Below are 23,310 nucleotides of genomic sequence, written 5' to 3' on the forward strand. Positions count from 1 at the left end.
GTGGATTGGCCACACTAAATTGCCCCTTAATTGGAGAAAAAATAAATTGGGTACACTAAATTTATTTTTTTAAATAGTCTAATCCCTTTGTAAAAGTCCCCGACCTGCCTCCATCTTTTGAAGGTGGTATCTAGCATGGCTGGGGGGAATCTGTGATTGCCGCAGATGGAGGCAATGGGGGACATTTTAATTAGCCCGAAGTGTTGTCTCAGCTGGGTCTACGTTCTCAGCGTGGCCGCTACCACTGGGCTCGTTGTGTATCTTGTTGAGGAGGATGGGAGTGCTGCTGTAGCCAAGGCCCAGAGGATCGTTCCTTTACAGGGTGCCTCCTCCATTTGTATCCAAGCTGTGCCGGGTTCCTGTACCCATCCCCTCGCTCTTTGCTGCCCAGTGGTAGTATTGTAGGTTTGGTTTTCCTTCTTTACAGTGTCTTTTTGGGAATTCTCAGGTTCTTACCTCCCCCACACAAACGTTTTGGAAGAAGGCCTTGGGGATGAAGATTGGTATGGATCTAAACAGGAAGAGGAACCTTGGCAGTACGTTCATCTTGATCGTCTGCACTCTCCCCTCCAGGAAAAGTGGGAGTGAGCGCCATCTTTGTAGGTCCTTTTTTACTTCCTCCGCCAGGCTGGTCAGGTTCCACTTGTGGATCTGTGTCCAGTCTCTGGCTATTTGGATCCCCAGGTAACGGAATCTGTTCTGGGCCGTTTTAAATGGGTGCCCCTCCAGCTCTGTCCCTCCCCCGTTTGGGTTCACTGGGAATGCCCAGTGTTTAACCTTTTGTCCAGGTTAAGTTTATAGCCCGAGAAGGTTCCAAACTATTTCAGTATTTGCAGTATTGCCTTCAGTCCCTCCTGTGGCTTTGAGACATCGAGGAGCAGGTCATCTGCATAGAGTGAAACTCTGTGCTCTCTGTCTCCTCTCCGGATTACCTTCCTGTTTTTCATGTCCCGCAGGGTTATCGCCAGGGGTTCGATCGCTAGCGCAAACAAGAGTGGGGACAAGGCAGCCCTGCCTTGTTCCTTTCTGTAGCTGGAAGTATTCAGAGCTGGTGGTGTTAGTTCAGACTCGCGCTTTGGGAGCGTTGTACAGGAGCCTCACGCAGGCGGTGAACCCCCTCCGAGCCCAAACCGTTCCAGTACCTCGAGGAGGTAGTTCCATTCGACTCTGTCGAAGGCCTTTTCTGCCTCCAGGGATACGATCACCTCTGGTGTTCTCTCACGGAGGTTGATCATTATTACGTTCAGCAGCCTGATGTTCCTCTGCTATCCTTTACCTGCGCTATTTCCCTCGTGGCTGCCTGCTTTCTCAACTGGTGAACCAATAGGCGGCCAGCCTTGTCTCCGTGTTTGTAGAAGGTCCCCCGTGTCTGGCGGAGTTGGTACACTGCTTTCCTGGTGGATAGCAGGTTAAAGTCCATTTGCAGCTTTTTCCTCTCCGCTAGTGGGGCCTCTCGGTGTATTTTCCAGAATTCCGTCCACCAGTTGTTGCCTGGCCACCCACTCTTCCCGATCTCTGCTAGCCTTGTAGGCTATGATCTCTCCTCTGATCACAAGTGCCTCCCAAAATGTGGAGGGTGAGACATCCCCGTTTGGTTGTTACTAACGTAATCGCCTGTGGCCGGCGATATTTTTTGGCAGAAAGCCTTTTCGGCCAGGAGGTCCGTGTCCAGCCTCCATGTGGGGCGCTGGGCACGGCCTGTCTCCAACCGCACATCCATGTAGTGTGGAGCGTGGTCGGTGATGACAATCGTGGAGTATTCTGCTCCCGTGATGCCTGGAAGCACCGATTTCCCCACTGCAAAGAAGTCGATACGTGTGTACACCTTGTGTAGAACACTCGAGTATTGATAGTGACTTCCGGTTGCGGCTATGCGGAGCTAAGTCGCACATTCGGCAGCTCCCCCCGCAAAAAATGGACTTTTGGGCTCTTTTCAGGGGCCCCAATGGCACTTTTTCGACGTTTCCCGCGGTGGGAAGGAGAACAATAGTTCCCCGACAGAATATGGCTTTTATCAGGAGCGGGGCGAGTAAAAAAAGTGGTGGTGGACCCGAAGAAGGTGCGAGGGAAGAAGAACAAAATGGCGGCGGGCGGAGACCAGGCAGCATGGATGCAGGAGCAACAGGAGGTTATCCAGCGCTGCTTCAGGGAGATTAAAGTGGACCTGCTTGAGCCGATGAAGGCTTTTATAGATAAGCTGCTGGAGACCCAGACGGCCCAGGGGGTGGCGATCCGCGAGGCCCGGCAAAAGATCTCTGACAACGAGGACGAGATCTTAGGCCTGGCACGAGGCGCTCCACAAGAAATGGCAGGAACGGTTCGAGGAGATGGAGAATCGGTCGAGGCGGAAGAATTTGCGGACTCTGGGCCTCCTGGAGGGGCCGGACGTGGGGGCCTATGTGGTCACCATGTTGAACTCGCTGATGGGAGCGGGGTCCTTCCAGAGGCCCCTGGAGCAGGAAGGGGCCCATAGAGTGCTGGCGAGGAGGCCCAAGGCTAACGAGCCGCCGCGGGCGGTGCTGGTGCGGTTTCATCGGTTCGCTTATCGGGAGTGTGTGCTCAGGTGGGCCAAGAAGGAGAGGAGCAGCAGGTGGGAGAATGCGGAGGTTCGAATATACCAGGACTGGAGTGCGGAGGTCGCGAAGAGGAGGGCCGGATACAATCGAGCGAAGGCGGTGATGCACAGGAAGCGGGTGAAGTTTGGCATGTTGCAGCCGGCGCGACTGTGGGTCCACCTACAAGGACCGGCACCATTAGTTTGAGTCTCCGGAGGAGGCGTGGGCCTTTGTTCAGGCCGAGAAGCTGGACACAGACTGAGGGTCGGGATGGGCGTTTGGGGCTTGCGGTTGATATGTTACTTTTTGAGGGGGGGTCCTTTGTTTTTCTTTTGCTTTTTCCTTTCCGGTTCAGTGAGGGTGGTTAGGGTTGGTCAGGGGGGCTCTTGGAGGGGGGGAAGCAAATGGAACAGGGGTGGATGGCCGGCAGTGAGATGGAGCCCCGTGGGGGAGGGGGAGGCACCTGAAGGGGCTGAAGGTGGATGTGGTTATGCTCCAGGAGACACACCTGAAGGTGGCAGACCAGGTAAGATTAAGGAAAGGGTGGGTAGGTCAGGTGTTTCATTCGGGGCTGGATGCCAAAAACCGCGGGGTGGCGATCTTGGTGGGAAAGAAGGTGTCATTCGAGGCGTCGAGCATTGTGGCAGACAATGGCGGTAGGTACTTAATGGTAAGTGGTAAGCTGCAGGGAGAGAGGGTGGCACTGGTCAATGTGTATGCCCCGAACTGGGACGATGCGGGTTTTATGCGGCGCATGTTGGGTCGGATCCCAGACTTGGAAGTGATAATGGAAGTGATAAGCCTGATAATGGGGGGCGACTTTAACACGGTGTTGGATCCGGCACTGGATCACTCCAGGTCTAGGACGGGTAGGAAGCCGGCGGCGGCAAAAGTGCTGAGGGGGTTAACGGACCAGATGGGAAGGATGGACCCTTGGAGATTTGCAAGGCCGGGGGCTAGGGAATTTTCATTCTTCTCGCATCTCCATAAGGCTTATTCCCGGATCGACTTTTTTATTTTGAACAGGGCGCTGATAGCGAGAGTAAAGGATATTGAGTACTCAGCGATAGTCATTTCGGATCACGCCCCACACTGGGTGGACTTAGAGCTGGGGGAGGAGAGGGACCAGCGCCCGTTGTGGCGCTTGGAGGTGGGGCTGTTGGAAGACGAGGAGGTGAGTGAGCGGGTCCGAGGAAGCATAGAGAGGTACCTGGAGGTCAACGATAACGGGGAGGTCTGAGTGGGGATGGTATGGGAGGCGCTGAAGGCGGTGGTTAGGGGAGAGCTGATCTCCATTAGGGCCCATAAGGAGAGGAGGGAGCAGAGGGAGAGGCTGGTGGGGGAGATGGTGAGGATAGACAGGAGGTATGCGGAGGTGCCGAGGAAGGACTGTTGAGGAAGAGGCGCAGCCTCCAGGCCGAATTCGACCTGGTGACCACCAGGAAGGCAGAGGTGCAGTGGAGGAAGGCCCAGGGGGCGATTTACGAGTATGGGGAAAAGGCAAGCCGGATGCTGCACATCAGCTTCGGAAGCGGGACGCAGCTAGGGAGATCGGGGAAGTTAAGGACAGGGGTAGGAGTGTGGTGCAGAGTGGGGTTGGCATCAATGGGGTCTTCAGGGAGGAATTGTATTGGTCCGAGCCCCACTGGAGGAGGGAGGGATGGGCCGCTTTCTGGACCAACTGAGTTTTCCGAAGATGGAGGAGGGACTGGTGGCGAGATTGGGTACCCCGATTGGGCTGGAGGAGCTGACCAAAGGGATAGGGAGCATGCAGGCGGGGAAGGCACTGGGGCCGGAAGGTTTCCCGGTCAAATTCTATAAAAAAACATATGGACCTGCTGGGCCCGTTGCTAGTTAGGACCTTCAATGAGGCAACGGCCGGGGGGCCTTGCCCCCGACGATGTCCCGGGCACTGATCTCCTTGATCCTGAAGCGGGACAAGGATTACCTGCAGTGTGGGTCTTACAGGCCGATTTCGCTGCTAAACGTAGATGCCAAGGTGCTGGCAAAGGTCTTAGCCACGGGGATTGAGGATTGTGTGCCGCAGGTCATCCACGAAGACCAGACGGGGGACATGAAGGGGAGGCAGTTGAACGCGAATGTGCGGAAGCTTCTGAACATTATCATGATGCCGGCGAGGGAGGGGGAGGCGGAGATAGTGGTGGCGATGGACGCTAAGAAAGCCTTCGATAGGGTAGAGTGAGGGTACCTGTGGGAGGTGCTGAAGAGGTTTGGGTTTGGGGAGGGGTTTGTCAGGTGGGTTAGGCTGTTGTATGAGGTCCCGATGGCAAGTGTGGCCACGAACAGGAGGAGGTCTGAGTACTTTCGGTTGCACTGAGGGACGAGGCAGGGGTGTCCCCTGTCCCCCCCTGCTCTTCGCACTGGCGATTGAACCCCTGGCTATGGCACTGAGGGAGTCGAGGAACTGGAGGGGGTTGGTGCGGGGTGGGGAGGAGCATAGGGTGACGCTCTATGCGGAGATGACTTGCTGCAAGATGTGGCGGACCCGGAGGGGGGAATGCCGGAGGTAATGAGGATCCTCCGGGAATTCGGGGATTTCTCGGTGTATAAGCTCAACATGGGGAAGAGCGAGCTGTTCGTGGTTCACCCAGGGGACCAGGAGAGGGGGATTGGCGAACTCCCACTAAAAAGGGCGGAGAGGAGCTTCAAGTATTTGGGGGTCCAGGTGGCCAGGAGCTGGGGGGCCCTGCATAGGCTTAATTTCACGAGGCTGGTGGAGCAAATGGAGGAGGAGTTCAAGAGGTGGGACGCGTTGCCGCTGTCCTTGGCGGGTAGGGTGCAGTCAGTCAAAATGACGGTGCTCCCAAGGTTTTTGTTCCTGTTCCAGTGCCTCCCTGTGTTTATCCCGAAGGCCTTTTTTAGGCGGGTCAACAGGAGTATAATGGGGTTTGTGTGGGAGCGAGGGACTCCGAGGGCGAGAAGGGTGTTCCTGGAGCGGAGTAGAGATAGGGGTGGGGCTGGCGCTGCCCAACCTCTGTGGGTGCTACTGGGCCGCCAATGCGACGATGGTGCGCAAGTGGGTGATGGAGGGGGAGGGGGCTGCATGGCAGAGGCTGGAGATGGCGTCTTGTGTGGGTACGAGTCTGGGGGCACTGGCAACGGCGCCGCTGCCGTTCCCTCCAAGGAGGTATACCACGAGCCCGGTGGTGGTAGCTGCCCTCAAAATCTGGGGGCAGTGGCGGGGGCACAGGGGGTAAGTTGGGGCCTCGGTGTGGACCCCAATACGGGGGAACCACCGGTTCGTCCCAGAGAGAACAGATGGAGGGTTTTCGGGGTGGTACAGAGGGATACGAAGGTTGGGGGACCTGTTTGTGGATGGGAAGTTCGCGAGCCTGGGTGAGCTGGAGGAGAAGTACGGGCTCCCCCCCCCCCCCCCCCGAGGAACACCTTCAGGTACTTACAGGTAAGGGAGTTTGCCAGGCGGCAGGTGGTGGAATTCCCGCGGCTGCTGCCACGCACAGTACAGGACAGGGTGCTCTCAGGGGGGTGGGTGGGAGTGGGGAAGATCTCGGAAACTTACCAGGTGATGCAGGAGGAGGAGGAGGCCTCGGTGGTGGAGGTGAAAGGTAAATGGGAGGAGGAGTTGGGAGAGGAGATCGAGGAAGGGACGTGGGCAGATGCCCTAGGGATGGTGAACTCTTCCTCATCGTGCGCGAGGCTCAGCCTCATACAGTTTAAGGTGCTGCACAGGGCACACATGACCGGGACAAGGATAAGCCGGTTCTTGGGGGGGCGAGGACAGGTGTGTTAGGTGCTTGGGGAGTCCAGCGAATCACGCCCATATTTTTGGGCATGCCCAGCGCTGGAGGAATTTTGGAGGGGTGTAGCGAGGACGGTGTCGAGGTTGGTAGGTTCCAGGGTCAAGCCGGGCTGGGGGCTCGCAATAGTTGGGGTGGCAGAGGAGCCGGGAGTGCAGGAGGTGAAAGAGGCCGGTATTCTGACCTTTGCGTCCCTGGTAGCCCGGCGGAGGATTCTTCTTCAGTGGAAGGATGCGAGGCCCCCAAGCGTGGAATCCTGGATCAACGATATGGCGGGGTTTATTAAGTTGGAGAGAGTGAAATTTGTCATGAGAGGGTCGGTACAAGGGTTCTTTAGGTGGTGGCAACCGTTCTTATACTTCCTGGCAGAACGGTAGACATTGGTCAATGGCAGCAGCAACTCGGGGGGGGGGGCAGTTTACTTTAAGTCGCGGTGTTAACGTTAATTTGTTATTTATGTACAGGGGGAAGGGGGGTATGGAGGGTTGCTTTTTTTGAACTATGTTTTGTACTTAACCCTGTTGGGTTTCCTTTTACATTTTGTTATTGATATTTTATGAAAACCTTAATAAAAATTATTTTTTTTTAAATTAAAAAAAGAGTGTTGATAGTCAGAGAGATCAGGTCCACAGGTCACTGAAAGGGGCAACACAGGTGGAGAAGGTAGTCAAGAAGGCATACGGCATGCTTGCCTTCATTGGCCGGGGAATTGGCAAGTCATGTTGCAGCTGTATAGAACCTTAGTTTGGCCCCACAGTTTGGAGTATAGTGTTCAATTCTGGTCGCCACACTACCAGAAGGATGTGGAGGCTTTAGAGAGGGTGCAGAAGAGATTTACCAGAATGTTGTCTGGTATGGAGGGCATTAGCTATGAGGAGAGGTTGAATAAACTTGGTTTGTTCTCACTGGAACGACGGCAGTGAGGGGCGACCTGATGGAGGTCTACAAAATTCACCTCCACCACCGAGGCCTCCTCCTCCTCCTGCATCACCTGGTAAGTTTCCGAGATCTTCCCCACTCCCACCCACCCCCCTGAGAGCACCCTGTCCTGTACTGTGCGTGGCAGCAGCCGCGGGAATTCCACCACCTGCCGCCTGGCAAACTCCCTTACCTGTGGACAGAGTGGATAGTTAGAGGCTTTTTCCCAGGGTAGAGGGGTCAATTACTAGGGGGCATAGGTTTAAGGTGTGAGGGGCAAGGTTTAGAGGAGATGTACGAGGCACGTTTTTTACACAGAGGGTAGATGGTAGCCGGAGGAGGTGGTGGACGCAGGGACGATAGTGACGTTTAAGGGGCATCTTGACAAATACATGAATAGGATGGGAATAGAGGGACATGGACCCCGGAAGTGCAGAAGATTTTAGTTTAGACGGGCAGCATGGTAGTCGCAGGCTTGGAGGGCCGAAGGGCCTGTTCCTGTGCTGTATTTTTCTTTGTTCTTTGTTTTGTGCACTTGTGAGAAGTATGAAAATTCCTTTTCGCTTGGGTGGAGGAACCTCCATGGGTCGACTGCCCCCATCTGCTCCATAAAATCTACTAGTCCCCTAGCCATGCCAGTCTTTTTCCCTGTTCTGAAGTTTCATCGGTCAGTCTGTGGGGCCTGCACACAGTTGAAGTCGCCCCCCCATAACCAGTCGGTGTGTGTCAATGTCAGGGTTTTCCGCCGTGGTCTTCATGAATTTTGTGTCGTCCCAGTTGGGAGCATACACATTTACCAGTACCCCTTCCAGGACACTGCTGACCGTGATGTACCATTCCCCCTGGATCTGAAACTGTCTTGATTACTGTGAACCTCATCCTCTTGTTGATTAGTATTGCCACTCCCCTTGCACTCATCCCGTAACATCAGTGGTATGTCTGTCCCACCCAGTCCTTCCTTACTAGCAGTCGGTCCTTCTCCCTCAAGTGCGTCTCTTGTAAGTAGATTATGTCTGCTTTTTGGCTTCTTAGGTGGGCGAAGACTCTGGATCTTTTCACTGGGCCGTTGAGTCCCCTTACATTCCAGATATGGGTCCTGCGGGATCACCCATATTTACCTGTTGGACAAGCCCCTGCACTCTGGGGTTTTCCTTTGTTCGGGGGCCGTCCAAAATGGCCACGGTCGCCGCTCTCACCATGAGGTCGTACCCCAGCGTTCCAGGGTTTCCCTTTGTCCAGGGAGCACCCAACATGGCAGGCAACTATGTGTATGCCACGTGGATGCGCCCCTGCACTCCAGGGTCTCCCTGATGCCTTCCCGAGTGGCTGTTTGCGGCGCCCTCTTGGTTCCTCGTCCTGCTCCATGCCTGCCGAGGCCTGTGTCCGTTCTGTTTCTCTATCTCAACCATCCCTTTGCTTCCCTTTTGTTTTGCGCTCCCCCCCCCCCCCTCGGCCCCTATCCCTCTGTTTCCCTCGTGTTCTTCCCCTGCTTCCGACACATCTCCCCCCCACCCCCCCTTCGTGCCAGGCGCTCCCTCTCCCCTGAGAGATGCGCCGCAGCCCTCCTTTCTTTCTGCCCTCCCGTGTTGGCCCTCCTCACTAGTACGGTGGCTCCCCTCCCCGTACATGCCCGGCTCTGGCCCTGCTTTACCCTCCTCCTTCCACCCCTTATCTCGGCCTCCTGTCTGCTTTGCTTACACTCGCTCCCCTTGCTCTGCTCCCGCTCAAAACATTAAGAAAACGAGGCAGTACAGTCCTGCGTAAAACAGAAAAAATATATATACAGTTTGTGATATTATTGTCTCTGTTTGCAGTCTGTCTCTCCCCTCTTTGTTCCGATTCTTTTTTCCGACCCTGCAGCTTTTATTGTTGTTGCGGTTGTTCCTTCCCCAGTTTGTTCGATTTAACGAACTCGTCAGCCTCCGCTGCGGTGTTGAAATACAGTTCCTTTCCCTTGAATGTTACCCTGAATCTGGAAGGGAATAACATCCCAAATTGCACCCGACTTTTGTAGAGTGCTGATTTTGCTCTGTTGAACTCGGCCCTCTTTTTTGCAGGTCCGCCCCAATGTCTTGGTACCCCTTATGTTCTTCCCTTCCCAAGTGCACAATTTCGTCTGACGGGCCCACCTTAAGATTTTTTGGAACCGGTGCAGCTTTGTGATAATCGCTCTGGGCTGCTCCCCGGATTTGGGCCTGGGGTCGAAGCGACCTGTGCATTTCTGGGGGGTTTGTAAAGCCCTCCCTCCCCACTAGCTTGCCCAGCATTTGGGCGATGTAGCCCATTAAGTCTCTGCCTTCTCTTCTATCACCTCTGCCTTCTGGACCTGTTTTCCTGGTCCTCCACTTTCCCTCTTAGGTTCCCCTGGGTCATCACCAACCTTCTCACCTAGGTTTCAAGAGCTACAATCCTGTCACTCGGTCCGAGCCGGCCTTCTCCAACTCCAGGATTGTTTTCTCCTGCGCCTCCACCTTCCCAGGCGTTCGATGGTTCGCTGCATTTTGTTTGTCTTCTCTGACATCACCTTCTTCATCATCGTGTGGAGCTCGGTCCTGATACCTTTATGGCGTTTAGCTCCCTTTTCAGCACGCTTCTCCATTCTTCCCTCTGTGTGGGGGGGCGGGGGGATGGTCGCCACATCCTGTTCCTGCTCCGCTGTTCGGTTTGCCGGATTCTCCCCTTCCTGGGTCACCTGTACCTCCATCCCGCCTCGTGAGGCTGCCTGCCTGCGTGCCCGCCACTCCTGCGCTTTTCCTTCACTGCTGTTCCTTACATCTCGCCATCCCCTCAATTTATTATTATTTCCAGGCATATTCCTTTTGTGTGCCTTTCGCCGGGTTTTCGTGGGTTATTTAAGCCAGAATTCTCGATAAATTGCCTCTGTTGGATTCGTTAGGGAGGAGAGCCACCTGGTGTGCATCCGCTCAGCACATATCCGCCACTGGAACGTGATTCCCCTGTCCTTGAGTGGGACAACTTTTCCCTGGCTACCCTCTTGCGTATAAAAAGCCTTGGGATTTTCCTTAGTACTGTTCGCTAATGACTTTTCATTACCCCTTTTAGCCTTCGTCACTCCTTGCTTAAGTACTTTCCTTATATTCCTCACGGACTTCCTCTGTTCCCAGGCTTCTTGCCCTTACACATGCTTCCTTTTTCTTTTGGACTAGGCTCACCTCGTTATCCAAGGTTCCTGAAACTTGCCATACTTATCCTTCATCCTCACAGGACCATGTCGGTCCTGAATTTCTAGCAATTGACATTTGAAAGCCTCCCACATGCCACATGATTCAGCCTCAAACATCCACCCCCAATCTAGATTCTTCAGTTCCTGCCTAATATTGTTATAATTAGCCTTCCCCCAATTTAGCACCTTCACCTGAGGACTACTCTTATTTTTCTTTATCTAAAAGTACCTTAAAACATACTGAATTATGGTCACTGTTCCCAAAATGCTCCTAAACTGAAACTTTGACCACCTGGCTGGGTTCATTCCCCAATACCAGGTCCAATATGGCCCCTTCCCTAGTTGGACTATTTACATATTGACATAGAATATAGAACAGTACTCCACAGAACAAGCCCTTCGGCCCTCGATGTTGTGCCGAGCATTGTCCGAAACCAAGATCAAGCTATCCCATTCCCTGTCATTCTGGTGTGCTCCATGTGCCTATCCAATAACCGCTTGAAAGTTCCTAAAGTGTCCAACTCCACTATCACAGCAGGCAGTCCATTCCACACCCTAACCACTCGCTGAGTAAAGAACCTACCTCGGACATCCGTCCTCTATCTCCCACCCTGAATCTTATAGTTATGCCCCCTTGTAACAGCTACATCCACCTGAGGAAATAGTCTCTGAACGTCCACTATATCTATCCCCCTCATTATTTTATAAACCTCAATTAAGTCGCCTCTCAGCCTCATCCGCTCCAAAGAGAAAAGCCCTAGCTCCCTCAACCTTTCCTCATAAAACCTATCCTGCAAACCAGGCAGCATCCTGGTAAATCTCCTTTGCACCCTTTCCAATGCTTCCACATCCTTCCTATAATGAGGTGACCAGAACTGCACACAATACTCCAAATGTGGTCTCACCAGGGTTCATGTACAGTTGCAGCATAATCCAGCGTCTCTTAAACCCAAGCCCCCTGTTAATAAAAGCTAACACACTATAAGCCTTCTTCACGGCTCTATCCACATGAGTGGCAACCTTCCGAGATCTGTGGACATGAACCCCAAGATCTATCTGTTTCTCCACATTCCTCAGAACCCTGCCGTTGACCCTGTAATCCGCATTCAAATTTTTTCCACCAAAATGAATCACCCCGCACTTATCAGGGTTAAACTCCATCTGCCATTTTTCAGCCCAGCTCTGCATCCTATCAATGTCTCTTTGCAGCCTACAACAGCCCTCCACCTCATCCACTACTCCACCAATCTTGGTGTCATCAGCAAATTTACTGACCCACCCATCGGCCCCCTCCTCCAAGTCTTTGATAAAAATCACAAATAGCAGATGACGCAGCACTGATCCCTGTGGTACACCGCTGGTAACTGGTCTCCAGTCTGAAAATTTTCCATCCACCACCACCCTCTGTCTTCTATGTGATAGCCAGTTACTTCTCCAATTGGCCAACTTTTCCTCTATCCCACACCTCCTTACTTTCTTCATGAGCCGACCATGGGGAACCTTATCAAACGCCTTACTAAAATCCATGTATACGACATCAACTGCTCTACCTTCATCTACACACTTAGTTACCTCCTCAAAGAATTCAATCAAATTTGTGAGGCAAGACCTATCCTTCACAAATCCGTGTTGACTATCCCGAATTAAGCTGCATCTTTCCAAATGGTCATAAATCCTATCCTTCAGGACCTTTTCCGTTATCTTACCGACCACCGAAGTAAGACTAACTGGCCTATAATTACCAGGGTCATTCCTATTCCCTTTCTTGAACAGAGGAACAACATTCGCCACTCTCCAGTCCTCTGGCACTATCCCCGTGGACAGCGAGGACCCAAAGATCAAAGCCATAGGCTCTGCAATCTCATCCCTTGCCTCCCAAAGAATCCTTGGATATATCCCATCTGGCCCAGTGGACTTGTCGACCCTCAGGTTTTTCCAAAATTGCTAATACATCCTTCCTCAGAACATCTACCTCCTCCAGCCTACCCGCCTGAATCACATTCTCATCATCAAAATCATGGCCCCTTTCCTTTGTGAACACTGAAGAAAAGTATTCATATTGCTTCAAGAAGCCCTCCCGGATGCTCCTTACAAACTCTGTCTCATCCAAGACCCTAGCCCCTAGCATTAAGTGTCTTTGTATATAGGGGCTGGTTTAGCACACTCGGTTAAATCGCTGGCTTTTAAAGCAGACCAAGGCAGGCCAGCAGCACGGTTCAATTCCCGTACCAGCCTCCCCAAACAGGCGCCGGAATGTGGCGACTAGGGGCTTTTCACAGTAACTTCATTGAAGCCTACTTGTGACAATAAGCGATTTTCATTTTTCATGTAAATTTTTTTTAAATCAGGAAATGTTTAAGTACTGTGGACAATGCAGAAAAGTGCCATGAGGCAAATCCCCAGCAGCAATGATACGTTATAAGACTGGAGAAACGTAGATGCTTCCTATCCATCCTGAAAAACCCAAGTTTTCTGTCTAATGATATGTGAGAAATCTTGCTATGTTGTCCACATTGACATTGCACTATAGAATGATGCCATTTTATGTTTCAGTTTTAAATGACTATTATTGTTACAGTCACATCCAGCAGTCTACAGCGTGCTGACAGAATTTGCTCAATTTAATGTACTCTGTTGAAAAATAAATGCTACGCAGCCCTTTCTACTCTCCAAAAAAACTTCCAGCCCCACAGGCCTCTGAGTCCCAACGCAAGTGAATTAACCAATAATTCGTATTAAAATTTCAGAAATCTATGACCCTTGGCTCCCCAATAATTACATTCAGCAGGTTTGTAAGTTAAAACATAATCACTGTTAATTTATAACAGAAATAAAGATGAAATATGCAGTTACTTGAGCTGGATAACAAGCAAGCTAACTTACTACCCCCCCAACTTAACTGTCCCATCCTCTACCCACACACACAAGACAGACAAACACGGAGGGTTGGAAAGGGGTAAAAATAAAATAGGGAAATGTTTTTAATTATCATTTTTATCCACGACATAACAACCAAAACAATAAGAATCCCCCTTCATAGAATTTACAGTGCAGAAGGAGGCCATTCGGCCCATCGAGTCTGCACCGGCTCTTGGAAAGAGCACCCTACCCAAGGTCAACACCGCCACCCTATCCCCATAACCCAGTAACCCCACCCAACACTAAGGGCAATTTTGGACACTAAGGGCAATTTATCATGGCCAATCCACCTAACCCCCTTCCCCTTCCAACACTATAGCACTATAACCTCACCACTCAACCCCCCCCCCCCCCCAACAGCGAACAGTGACCAGCTCTTTAAAATACATTGTAAACATCCACCATGTGCGGTAAAACCCTTCCACCGACCCTTTCACAGGAAACTTGACCTTCTAAAGGTGCAAAAACTCCAAGTCACCCAACCACTCCGAGGTGCTTGGCAGTGTAGTTGACCTCCAGCCCAAGAGAATCTGCCTTCTTGCCACAAGTGAGGCAAAGGCCCGGACGTCTGCCCCTGCCCCTGTCTGGAGTTCTGGCACATCCGAAACTCCAAACATCGTCACCGGTGGACAAGGCTCCAACTCAATGCACAGGATTGCCAACATAGTATCATAGAAAATAGAAGGAGGAGGAGGCCATTCGACCCTTCAAGCCTGCTCTGTCATTCATTATGATCATGGCTGATCATCAAGTTCAATATCCTGATCCCGCCTTCTCCCCATATCCCTTGATCCGTTTCACCCCAAGAGCACTATCTAATTCTTTTTGAAACCGTACAGTGTTTTGGACCCAAGTACTGCAGCCATCAAGGCATTTGCAGCCACCAGCAGGAGCAAGCAGCAAACACAATCTGCAGCTGTGAAGTGCTCACAAAGAACAAAGAACAAAGAAATGTACAGCACAGGAACAGGCCCTTCGGCCCTCCAAGCCCGTGCCGACCATGCTGCCCGACTAAACTACAATCTTCTACACTTCCTGGGTCCGTATCCTTCTATTCCCATCCTATTCATATATTTGTCAAGATGCCCCTTAAATATCCCTATCGTCCCTGCTTCCACTACCTCCTCCGGTAGCGAGTTCCAGGCACCCACTACCCTCTGCGTAAAAAACTTGCCTCGTACATCTACTCTAAACCTTGCCCCTCTCACCTTAAACCTATGCCCCCTAGTAATTGACCCCTCTACCCTGGGGAAAAGCCTCTGACTATCCACTCTGTCTATGCCCCTCATAATTTTGTATACCTCTATCAGGTCTCCCCTCAACCTCCTTCGTTCCAGTGAGAACAAACCGAGTTTATCCAATCGCTCCTCATAGCTAATGCCCTCCATACCAGGCAACATTCTGGTAAATCTCTTCTGCACCCTCTCTAAAGCCTCCACATCCTTCTGGTAGTGTGGCGACCAGAATTGAACACTATACTCCAAGTGTGGCCTAACTAAGGTTCTATACAGCTGCAACATGACCTGCCAATTCTTATACTCAATGCCCCGGCCAATGAAGGCAAGCATGCCGTATGCCTTCTTGACTACCTTCTCCACCTGTGTTGCCCCTTTCAATGACCTGTGGACCTGTACTCCTAGATCTCTTTGACTTTCAATACTCTTGAGGGTTCTACCGTTCACTGTATATCCCCTACCTGCATTAGACCTTCCAAAATGCATTACCTCACATTTGTCCGGATTAAACTCCATCTGCCATCTCTCCGCCCAAGTCTCCAGACAATCTAAATCCTGCTGTATCCTCCGACAGTCCTCATTGCTATCCGCAATTCCACCAACCTTTGTGTCGTCTGCAAACTTACTAATCAGACCAGTTACATTTTCCTCCAAATCATTTATATATACTACAAAGAGCAAAGGTCCCAGCACTGATCCCTGTGGAACACCACTGGTCACAGCCCTCCAATTAGAAAAGCATCCCTCCATTGCTACTCTCTGCCTTCTATGGCCTAGCCAGTTCTGTATCCACCTTGCCAGCTCACCCCTGATCCCGTGTGACTTCGCCTTTTGTACTAGTCTACCATGAGGGACCTTGTCAAAGGCCTTACTGAAGTCCATATAGACAACATCTACTGCCCTACCTGCATCAATCATCTTAGTGACCTCCTCGAAAAACTCTATCAAGTTAGTGAGACATGACCTCCCCTTCACAAAACCGTGCTGCCTCTCACTAATACGTCCATTTGCTTCCAAATGGGAGTAGATCCTGTCTCGAAGAATTCTCTCCAGTAATTTCCCTACCACTGAAGTAAGGCTCACCGGCCTGTAGTTCCCAGGATTATCCTTGCTACCCTTCTTAAACAGAGGAACAACATTGGCTATTCTCCAGTCCTCCGGGACATCCCCTGAAGACAGCGAGGATCCAAAGATTTCTGTCAAGGCCTCAGCAATTTCCTCTCCAGCCTCCTTCAGTATTCTGGGGTAGATCCCATCAGGCCCTGGGGACTTATCTACCTTAATATTTTTTAAGACACCCAACACCTCGTCTTTTTGGATCACAATGTGACCCAGGCTATCGACACCCCCTTCTCCAGACTCAACATCTACCAATTCCTTCTCTTTGGTGAATACTGATGCAAAGTATTCATTTAGTACCTCGCCCATTTCCTCTGGCTCCACACATAGATTCCCTTGCCTATCCTTCAGTGGGCCAACCCTTTCCCTGGCTACCCTCTTGCTTTTTATGTACGTGTAAAAAGCCTTGGGATTTTCCTTAACCCTATTTGCCAATGACTTTTCGTGACCCCTTCTAGCCCTCCTGACTCCTTGCTTAAGTTCCTTCCTACTTTCCTTATATTCCACGCAGGCTTCGTCTGTTCCCAGCCTTTTAGCCCTGACAAATGCCTCCTTTTTCTTTTTGACGAGGCCTACAATATCACTCGTCATCCAAGGTTCAGGCCTACAATATCACTCGTCATCCAAGGTTCAAACTAACAAGGTCAGTTCCTCATTAGGAATTGCCTACAGCTGTGAAGCTAGAGGCTGCTCACAGTCAAAGGGAATTAAAGTGGCCTTCAGCATATCACCAAGAACAGGGCTGTGGCCTGGAGGCTTTTGGCAAGACAGACAGGCAGTAGCTGAAATGAAATGAATGAAAAATCGCTTATTGTCACAAGTAGGCTTCAATTGAAGATACTGTGAAAATCCCCTAGTCGCCACATTCCTGCACCTGTTCAGGGAGGCTGGTACGGGAATTGAACCGTGCTGCTGGCCTGCCTTGGTCTGCTTTAAAAGCCAGCTCTTCAGCCCTGTGCTAAACCAGCCCCTCCAAAACCAGCTGTAGCTGTTATGGGTCTCTACTATATTTAGAGCTGGCCTGATGGCCTCACAGACCACTTTGTTACAGGGGTGATCCCTGACTTGTAACACTTCAGCCCTCTGACCAAACCCAACCCTGCTGAGGTGTGCCTCCCCCGAGCACTGAGGTAGCAACTGCAGTGCCTTTGAGCTTCATGCCCAAAAATGGAAATTGTTACTCACCTCCTCAGATCCCCACAATTCCCATTGCACCAGATTCATGTTTTTAATAAGGAATACTAAACGAGGCCCCCGTTGATTCCTCGCTGGGGAGCCAGTTAGTTCTCAGGAGGCTGTTGCATTTGACTTCTGTCTCACCAATGAGATGGAAATTGGTGCTAATTGGGGTTATATTTGGGCGCCATCCTTAACTTGCCACCTGAAGCGGTAGGATTAGATGGCAAACTGATTTGTGCTCGGCGCAGATCTTGATTTTGGCTTCTCCCGCTATTTAAACAGCGCAACCCGGTGGTTAAATCATACCCTTTGTCGTTAGTCCACATTGCAAACTCAACTTCATCGCTGATATCTGATTGAGGCTGGACAATACTGTTTGCAACCTTGGTGTCAACTGAGCACATACTGAGATTTCCCCATTCTCCCTTTGTAATATTTTATTATGTTAGATGTGCTGTGTAAATAAATTTTATTGTTGGTGAAATGGACCAGTAGAAATTGCCACTTTGGACTTCCGGGTGCGGCTATGCAGAGCTAGGTCGCATATTCGGTAGCTCCCGCTTGGAACGGACTTTTGGGCTCTTTTACAGGGCCCCCACGGCATTTGTTTGACATTTCCCGGTGTGGCAAGAGGACTGCAACACTCCCCTGACGGTGTCCCCCAGGAGTGTTGTGTCTTTTGGCTGCCAGGCCCGGCAGAAGCAGTGGTAGATTTGGCTGCAACAGGATAAACAGCATTTGCAGCAGTTTGCAGCATGCAAGTGGGGGAAGGGCAAGCTTAAAGCTGCAAACAGTCCTGAGGACCTTTATCAAAAGTGAATTCTAACAGCAGAGGGAACAACTGTGAAAAGATCTCACCAGGGCCACTGAGAAGCGGGGACGAGGCTTCCGGTGGCGGCCATGGAGGAGTAGGTCACGCATTCGGCAGCTCCCGTGTGGAACGGACACTTAGACCTTTTTCAGGAGTTTCCACGGACATTTTGGGGCAGATCGGTGAAATGAACACTGCCAAAAGGATTCCCTCTTGAGACTTTTGGGCTCTTTTCAGGGCCCCCAAGGGCACCTTTTCGACGTTTTCCGGTGTGGGAAGGAGTTAATAATAGTTCCCCGTCAGTATATGGCTTTAACTAGGAGCGGGGTGACAAAAAAGGTGGTGGTGGACCAGAAGAAGGGAGGGAACAAGGACAAAATGGCGGCGGGCGGAGACCAGGCAGCGTGGAGGCAGTGGGCGGAGGAGCAACAGGAGGGTATCCAGCGCTGCCTCAGAGAGATTAAAAAGGACCTGCTAGAGCCGATGAAGGCTTCTATTGATAAACTGCAGGAGACACAGACGGCCCAGTGGGTGGCGATCCGAGAGGCTCAACAAAAGATCTCTCAATGAGGACGAGATCTTAGTCCTGGCGGTAAAGGTGGAGGCGCAAGAGGCGCTCCACAAGAAATGGCAGGAGCGGTTCGAGGAGATGGAGAATCGGTCGAGGCAGAAGAATCTGCGGATTCTGGGCCTCCCGGAGGGGCTGGAGGGGCCGGACGTGGGGGCCTATGTGGTCACCATGTTAAACTCGCTGATGGGAGCGGGGTCCTTCCAGGGGCCCCTGAAGTTGGAAGGGGCCCATAGAGTGTTGGCGAGGAGGCCCAAGGCTAACGAGCCTCCGCGGGCGGTGCTGGTGCGGTTCCATTGGTTCGTCGATCGGGAGTGTGTGCTCAGGTGGGCCAAGAAGGAGAGGAGCAGCAGGTGGGAGAACGCGGAGGTTCGGATATATCAGGACAGGAGTGCGAAGGTGGCGAAGAGAAGGGCCGGGTACAATCAAGCGAAGGCGGTGCTGCACAGGAAGGGGGTGAAGTTTGGCATGTCGCAGCCGGCGCGATTGTGGGTTACCTACAAGGACCGGCAACATTATTTTGAGTCTCCGGAGGAGGCGTGGGCCTTTGTTCAGGCTCAGAAGCTGGACACAGACTGAGGGTCGGGATGGGCGATTGGGGACTGCGGTGGATATGTTATCCGTATTTTTGGTTCGGTGGGGGGGGGGGCCTTTGCATTGTTTTGGGTTTCTTTTTCTCTGTGTTTTTCTCTTTCGGGTTGGGGAGGGTGGATGGGGCGGGTTGGGCACTGTTTCGGTTGGTGGCGGGTCCTGGTAGGTGGAGAGCGCGGGATCTTTTTCCCGCGCCGAAGACTGGGGGGACGGGACCGGGGCGGGGAAGCGAGGATTGTTTCCCGCGCTTAGAACGGAGGGGGAGAGCCTGTGAATGGAGAGCGGGAGAGGAGCGTGTGCCACACAATGGGAGGAGTCGAAGGGGAGGCGGGACTGGCCGAGGTCAGCAGGAGTCAGCTGACTTGCGGAAGTGCAATGGGGGGAGTAAACCAGCTAGGATGGGTCCTAGCCGGGGGGGGAGGGGGGAATCGAGTTGCTGCTGCTAAGATCAAGGAGGAGCTGGAGCGAGTGGGGTGGGTCAAGACGGGGGTATGCCGCTGTGGGGAACGGGTGGGGTGCGGGCGCGTGGCTGGCCGAGGAGGGGTCATGGCTAGTCGGCAGGGGAGGGGGGCGGGTAGCCCCCTGATCCGGCTGATAACCTGGAATGTAAGGGGACTGAATGGGCCGGTTAAGCGGGCCCGCGTGTTCGCGCACCTGAAGGGGCTCAAGGCGGATGTGGTTATGCTCCAGGAGACACACCTGAAGGTGGCAGACCAGGTAAGACTGAGGAAAGGGTGGGTAGATCAGGTGTTTCACTCGGGGCTAGATGCCAAAAATCGAGGGGTGGCGATCTTGCTGGGAAAGAAGGTGTTATTCGAGGCGTCGAGCATTGTGGCAGATAATGGCGGTAGGTACATAATGGTAAGTGGTAAGTTGCAGGGAGAGAGGGTGGTACTGGTCAATGTGTATGCTCCGAACTGGGACGATGCGGGTTTTATGCGGCGTATGTTGGGTTGGATCCCAGACTTGGAAGTGGGGGGCCTGATAATGGGGGGAGACTTTAACACGGTGTTGGATCCTGCACTGGATCGCTCCAGATCTAGGACGGGTAGGAATTCGGCGGCGGCTAGAGTGTTGACGGGATTTATGGACCAAATGGGAGGGGTGGACCCTTGGAGATTTGCAAGGCGGGGGCTAGGGAATTTTCATTCTTCTCACATGGCCATAAAGCTGATTCTCGAATCGACTTTTTCATTTTGAGTAGGGCGCTGATAGCGAGAGTAGAGGATACCGAGTATTCGGCAATAGCCATTTCGGACCACGCCCCGCATTGGGTGGACTTGGAGATGGGGGAGGAGAGGGACCAGCGCCCGCTGTGGCGCTTGGAGGTGGGGCTGTTGGCGGACGAGGAGGTGAGCGAGCGGGTCCGAGGAAGTATAGAGAGGTACTTGGAGACCAACGACAACAGGGAGGTCCGAGTGGGGATGATATGGGAGGCACTGAAGGCGGTGGTGTGGTGAGGGGAGAGCTGATCTCCATCAGGGCCCACAAGGAGCGGGGGGAGAGGGAGAGGCTGGTGGGGGAGATGGTGAGGGTAGACGGGAGGTATGCGGAAGAACCTGAGGAAGGATTGTTGAGGAAGAGGCGCAGCCTCCAGGCCGAATTCGACCTGGTGACCACCAGGAAGGCGGAGGTGCAGTGGAGGAAGGCCCAGGGGGCGGTCTACGAGTATGGGGAAAAGGCAAGCCGGATGCTGGCGCATCAGCTTCGGAAGCGGGACGCAGCTAGGGAGATCGGGGGAGTTAAGGACAGGGCATGGTGCGGAGTGGGGTTGGCATCAATGGGGTCTTCAGGGACTTCTACGAGGAATTGTACCGATCTGAGGCCCCACGGGAGGAGGGAGGGATGGGCCGTTTCCTGGACCAATTGAGGTAAAAACAAAACAAAAAAAAGAAATTGCCACTTTGAGGTTGCAGAGTGGTAATTCACTTGTAGATTTGTCTTTTCTTTGCAGCCTTACTTCACCCTGGAGACAAGTTGAAACCAGAGCCAGCACTATATTTGAAATTAAAGCAGCCTGGGACTGGTGTGTTACCTGCGAATACTGTGGAACGAAGGCATACTACCAGGTAAAAAGGAGACCCAGCCTGTGCATCGGGGTTGTACCTGGTATCTTGTAACCGTTGAGTTGAAGGTGCCCAGGGAGATTCCTTCATGAAGGGACGGGAAACGTTAGCTCTGTTTCTTTCTTCACAGATGTTGTCAGGCCTGCTGCGGATTTCCAGCATTTTCTGTTTTCAGATTTCCAGCACCTGTTTTCGTTTCAGTAATCCAGAGGTCTGGGGCATAAACTCAAATCTCACCATGGAAGCTCGGGAATTTTCAGTCAATTAATTCAGTAAATCGGAGTTAAAATGCTAATATCAATAATGGTGATCATGGGCGGGATTCTCCGCAATCGGCGCGATGTCCGCCAACCGCCGCCAAAAACGGCGCAAATCAGTCCGGCATCGCGCCGCCCCAAAGGTGCGGAATTCTCCGCATCTTGAGGGGCTGAGCCTTCACCTTGAGGGGCTAGGCCCACGCCGGACTGATTTCCGCCCCGCCGGCTGGAGGGAAAGGCCTTTGGTGCCCCGCCAGCTGGCGCGGAAATGAATTTACCGTGCGACACATGCGCGGGAGCGTCAGCAGCCGCTTACGGCATCTCCGCGCATGCGCAGTGGAGGGGGTCTCTTCCGCCTCCGCCATAGTGAAGACCATGGCGAAGGCGGGAGGAAAAGAGTGCCCCCACAGCACAGGCTCGCCTGTGGATTGGTGGGCCCCCGATCGCGGGCCAGGCCAGATCGCCCCCCCCCCCAGGACCCCGGAGCTCACCCGCGTCGCCTTGTCCCGCCGTTCGAAAGGTGGTTCAATCCATGCCGGCTGGCGTGGGTTGACAGCGGCGAGACTTCGGCTCATCGCGGACCGGAGAATCGCCAGGGGTGGGACCGGCGCAGCGCGATTCCCGCCCCCGCCGAATCTCCGGTGGCAGAGAATTTGGGACACGGCGGGGGCGCGATTCATGCCGGCCCCCAGAGATTCTCCGACCCGGTGGGGGGTTGGAGAATCGCACCCCATGTTGGGCTTTTGGATGGATTCTAATCCCAATTCACAATTTATTCATTTTTACTTTGGTTTTCAGACGAGACTTTAAATCCACAAAGTAAGGCAAGAGTCTTGGGATAGTGCACCCTTTCAGAGGGTGCTGGTAGAACATAGGAACAGGAACAGGCCATTCAGCCCATTAAGCCTGCTCTGCTATTCAATACAATTATGGCTGATCATCCACTTCAATGCCTTTTGCACCCACCATCCCCATTACCCTTTCTGTTATTGTTCATCAGAACTCTATCAATCTCTTCAAACAGACTCCATAATTGAGCTTCCACTGCCCTCTGGGATAGAGAATTCCAAAGATTCAAAATCCTCTTTATAAGTAAATTTCTCCTCATCTTTGTCCTAAGCCTTGAGCTGGCACTGTGTTACACTGGTTAGCACTGCTGCTTCACAGCGCTAAGGACCTTGATATGCAGACAGATCTTGGAAAGATGCCTAACCAAAGGGTTGTCGTGGTGGGTGATTTTCACTTTCCCAATATTGACTGGGACACACTTCATGCTTGAAGCATGAAAGGAGCAGAATTTGTAAGGAGCATCCAGGAGGGTTTCTTGAAACAAAATGTAAATAGTCCGCGAGATTTGCTAGTGTCACACGGGAGGGTTTAAACTAGTATGGCAGGGGGGTGGGCACGGGAGCAATAGGTCAGAAGGTGAGAGCGTTGAGGGAGAACTAGGGAATATGGACAGTGTGGCTCTGAGGCAGAGCAGACGGGGAGAAGTTGCTGAACACAGCGGGTCTGGTGGCCTGAAGTGCATATGTTTTAATGCAAGGAGCATTACGGGTAAGGCAGATGAACTTAGAGCTTGGATTACTACTTGGAACTATGATGTTGTTGCCATTACAGAGACCTGGTTGAGGGAAGGGCAGGATTGGCAGCTAAACGTTCAAGGATTTAGATGTTTCAGGCGGGATAGAGGGGGATGTAAAAGGGGAGGCGGAGTTGCGCTACTTGTTCAGGAGAGTATCACAGCTATACAGCGAGAGGACACCTCAGAGGGCAGTGAGGCTATATGGGTAGAGATCAGGAATAAGAAGGGTGCAGTCACAATGTTGGGGGTATACTACAGGCCTCCCAACAGCCAGCGGGAGATAGAGGAGCAGATAGGTAGACAGATTTTGGAAAAGAGTAAAAACAACAGGGTTGTGGTGATGGGAGACTTCAACTTCCCCAATATTGACTGGGACTCACTTAGTGCCAGGGGCTTAGACGGGGCAGAGTTTGTAAGGAGCATCCAGGAGGGCTTCTTAAAACAATATGTAAACAGTCCAACTAGGGAAGAGGCGGTACTGGACCTGGTATTGGGGAATGAGCCCGGCCAGGTGGTAGATGTTTCAGTAGGGGAGCATTTCGGT

At 52.4% G+C, this 23,310-nt stretch overlaps 1 protein-coding gene across 3 annotated transcripts in view; it reads left to right on the plus strand.

The window, feature by feature from the left end:
* The window catches only part of efcab12 (EF-hand calcium binding domain 12), a 226,859-nt gene that overhangs the window by 121,242 nt on the left and 82,307 nt on the right, over window positions 1-23,310 (plus strand). For 2 of the 3 annotated variants that reach the window (XM_072471972.1, XM_072471971.1), the window contains exon 4: window positions 20,813-20,927. In XM_072471972.1, coding sequence (XP_072328073.1) covers window positions 20,813-20,927 — 115 coding nt within the window. Of the gene's footprint in view, window positions 1-20,793; window positions 20,928-23,310 lie in introns of all 3 variants that reach the window. The other variant, XM_072471973.1, reaches the window with a different exon arrangement.

Source organism: Scyliorhinus torazame, chromosome 13 (genome assembly GCF_047496885.1).
Source record: "Scyliorhinus torazame isolate Kashiwa2021f chromosome 13, sScyTor2.1, whole genome shotgun sequence".
In the NCBI taxonomy this organism is placed as follows: domain Eukaryota; kingdom Metazoa; phylum Chordata; class Chondrichthyes; order Carcharhiniformes; family Scyliorhinidae; genus Scyliorhinus; species Scyliorhinus torazame.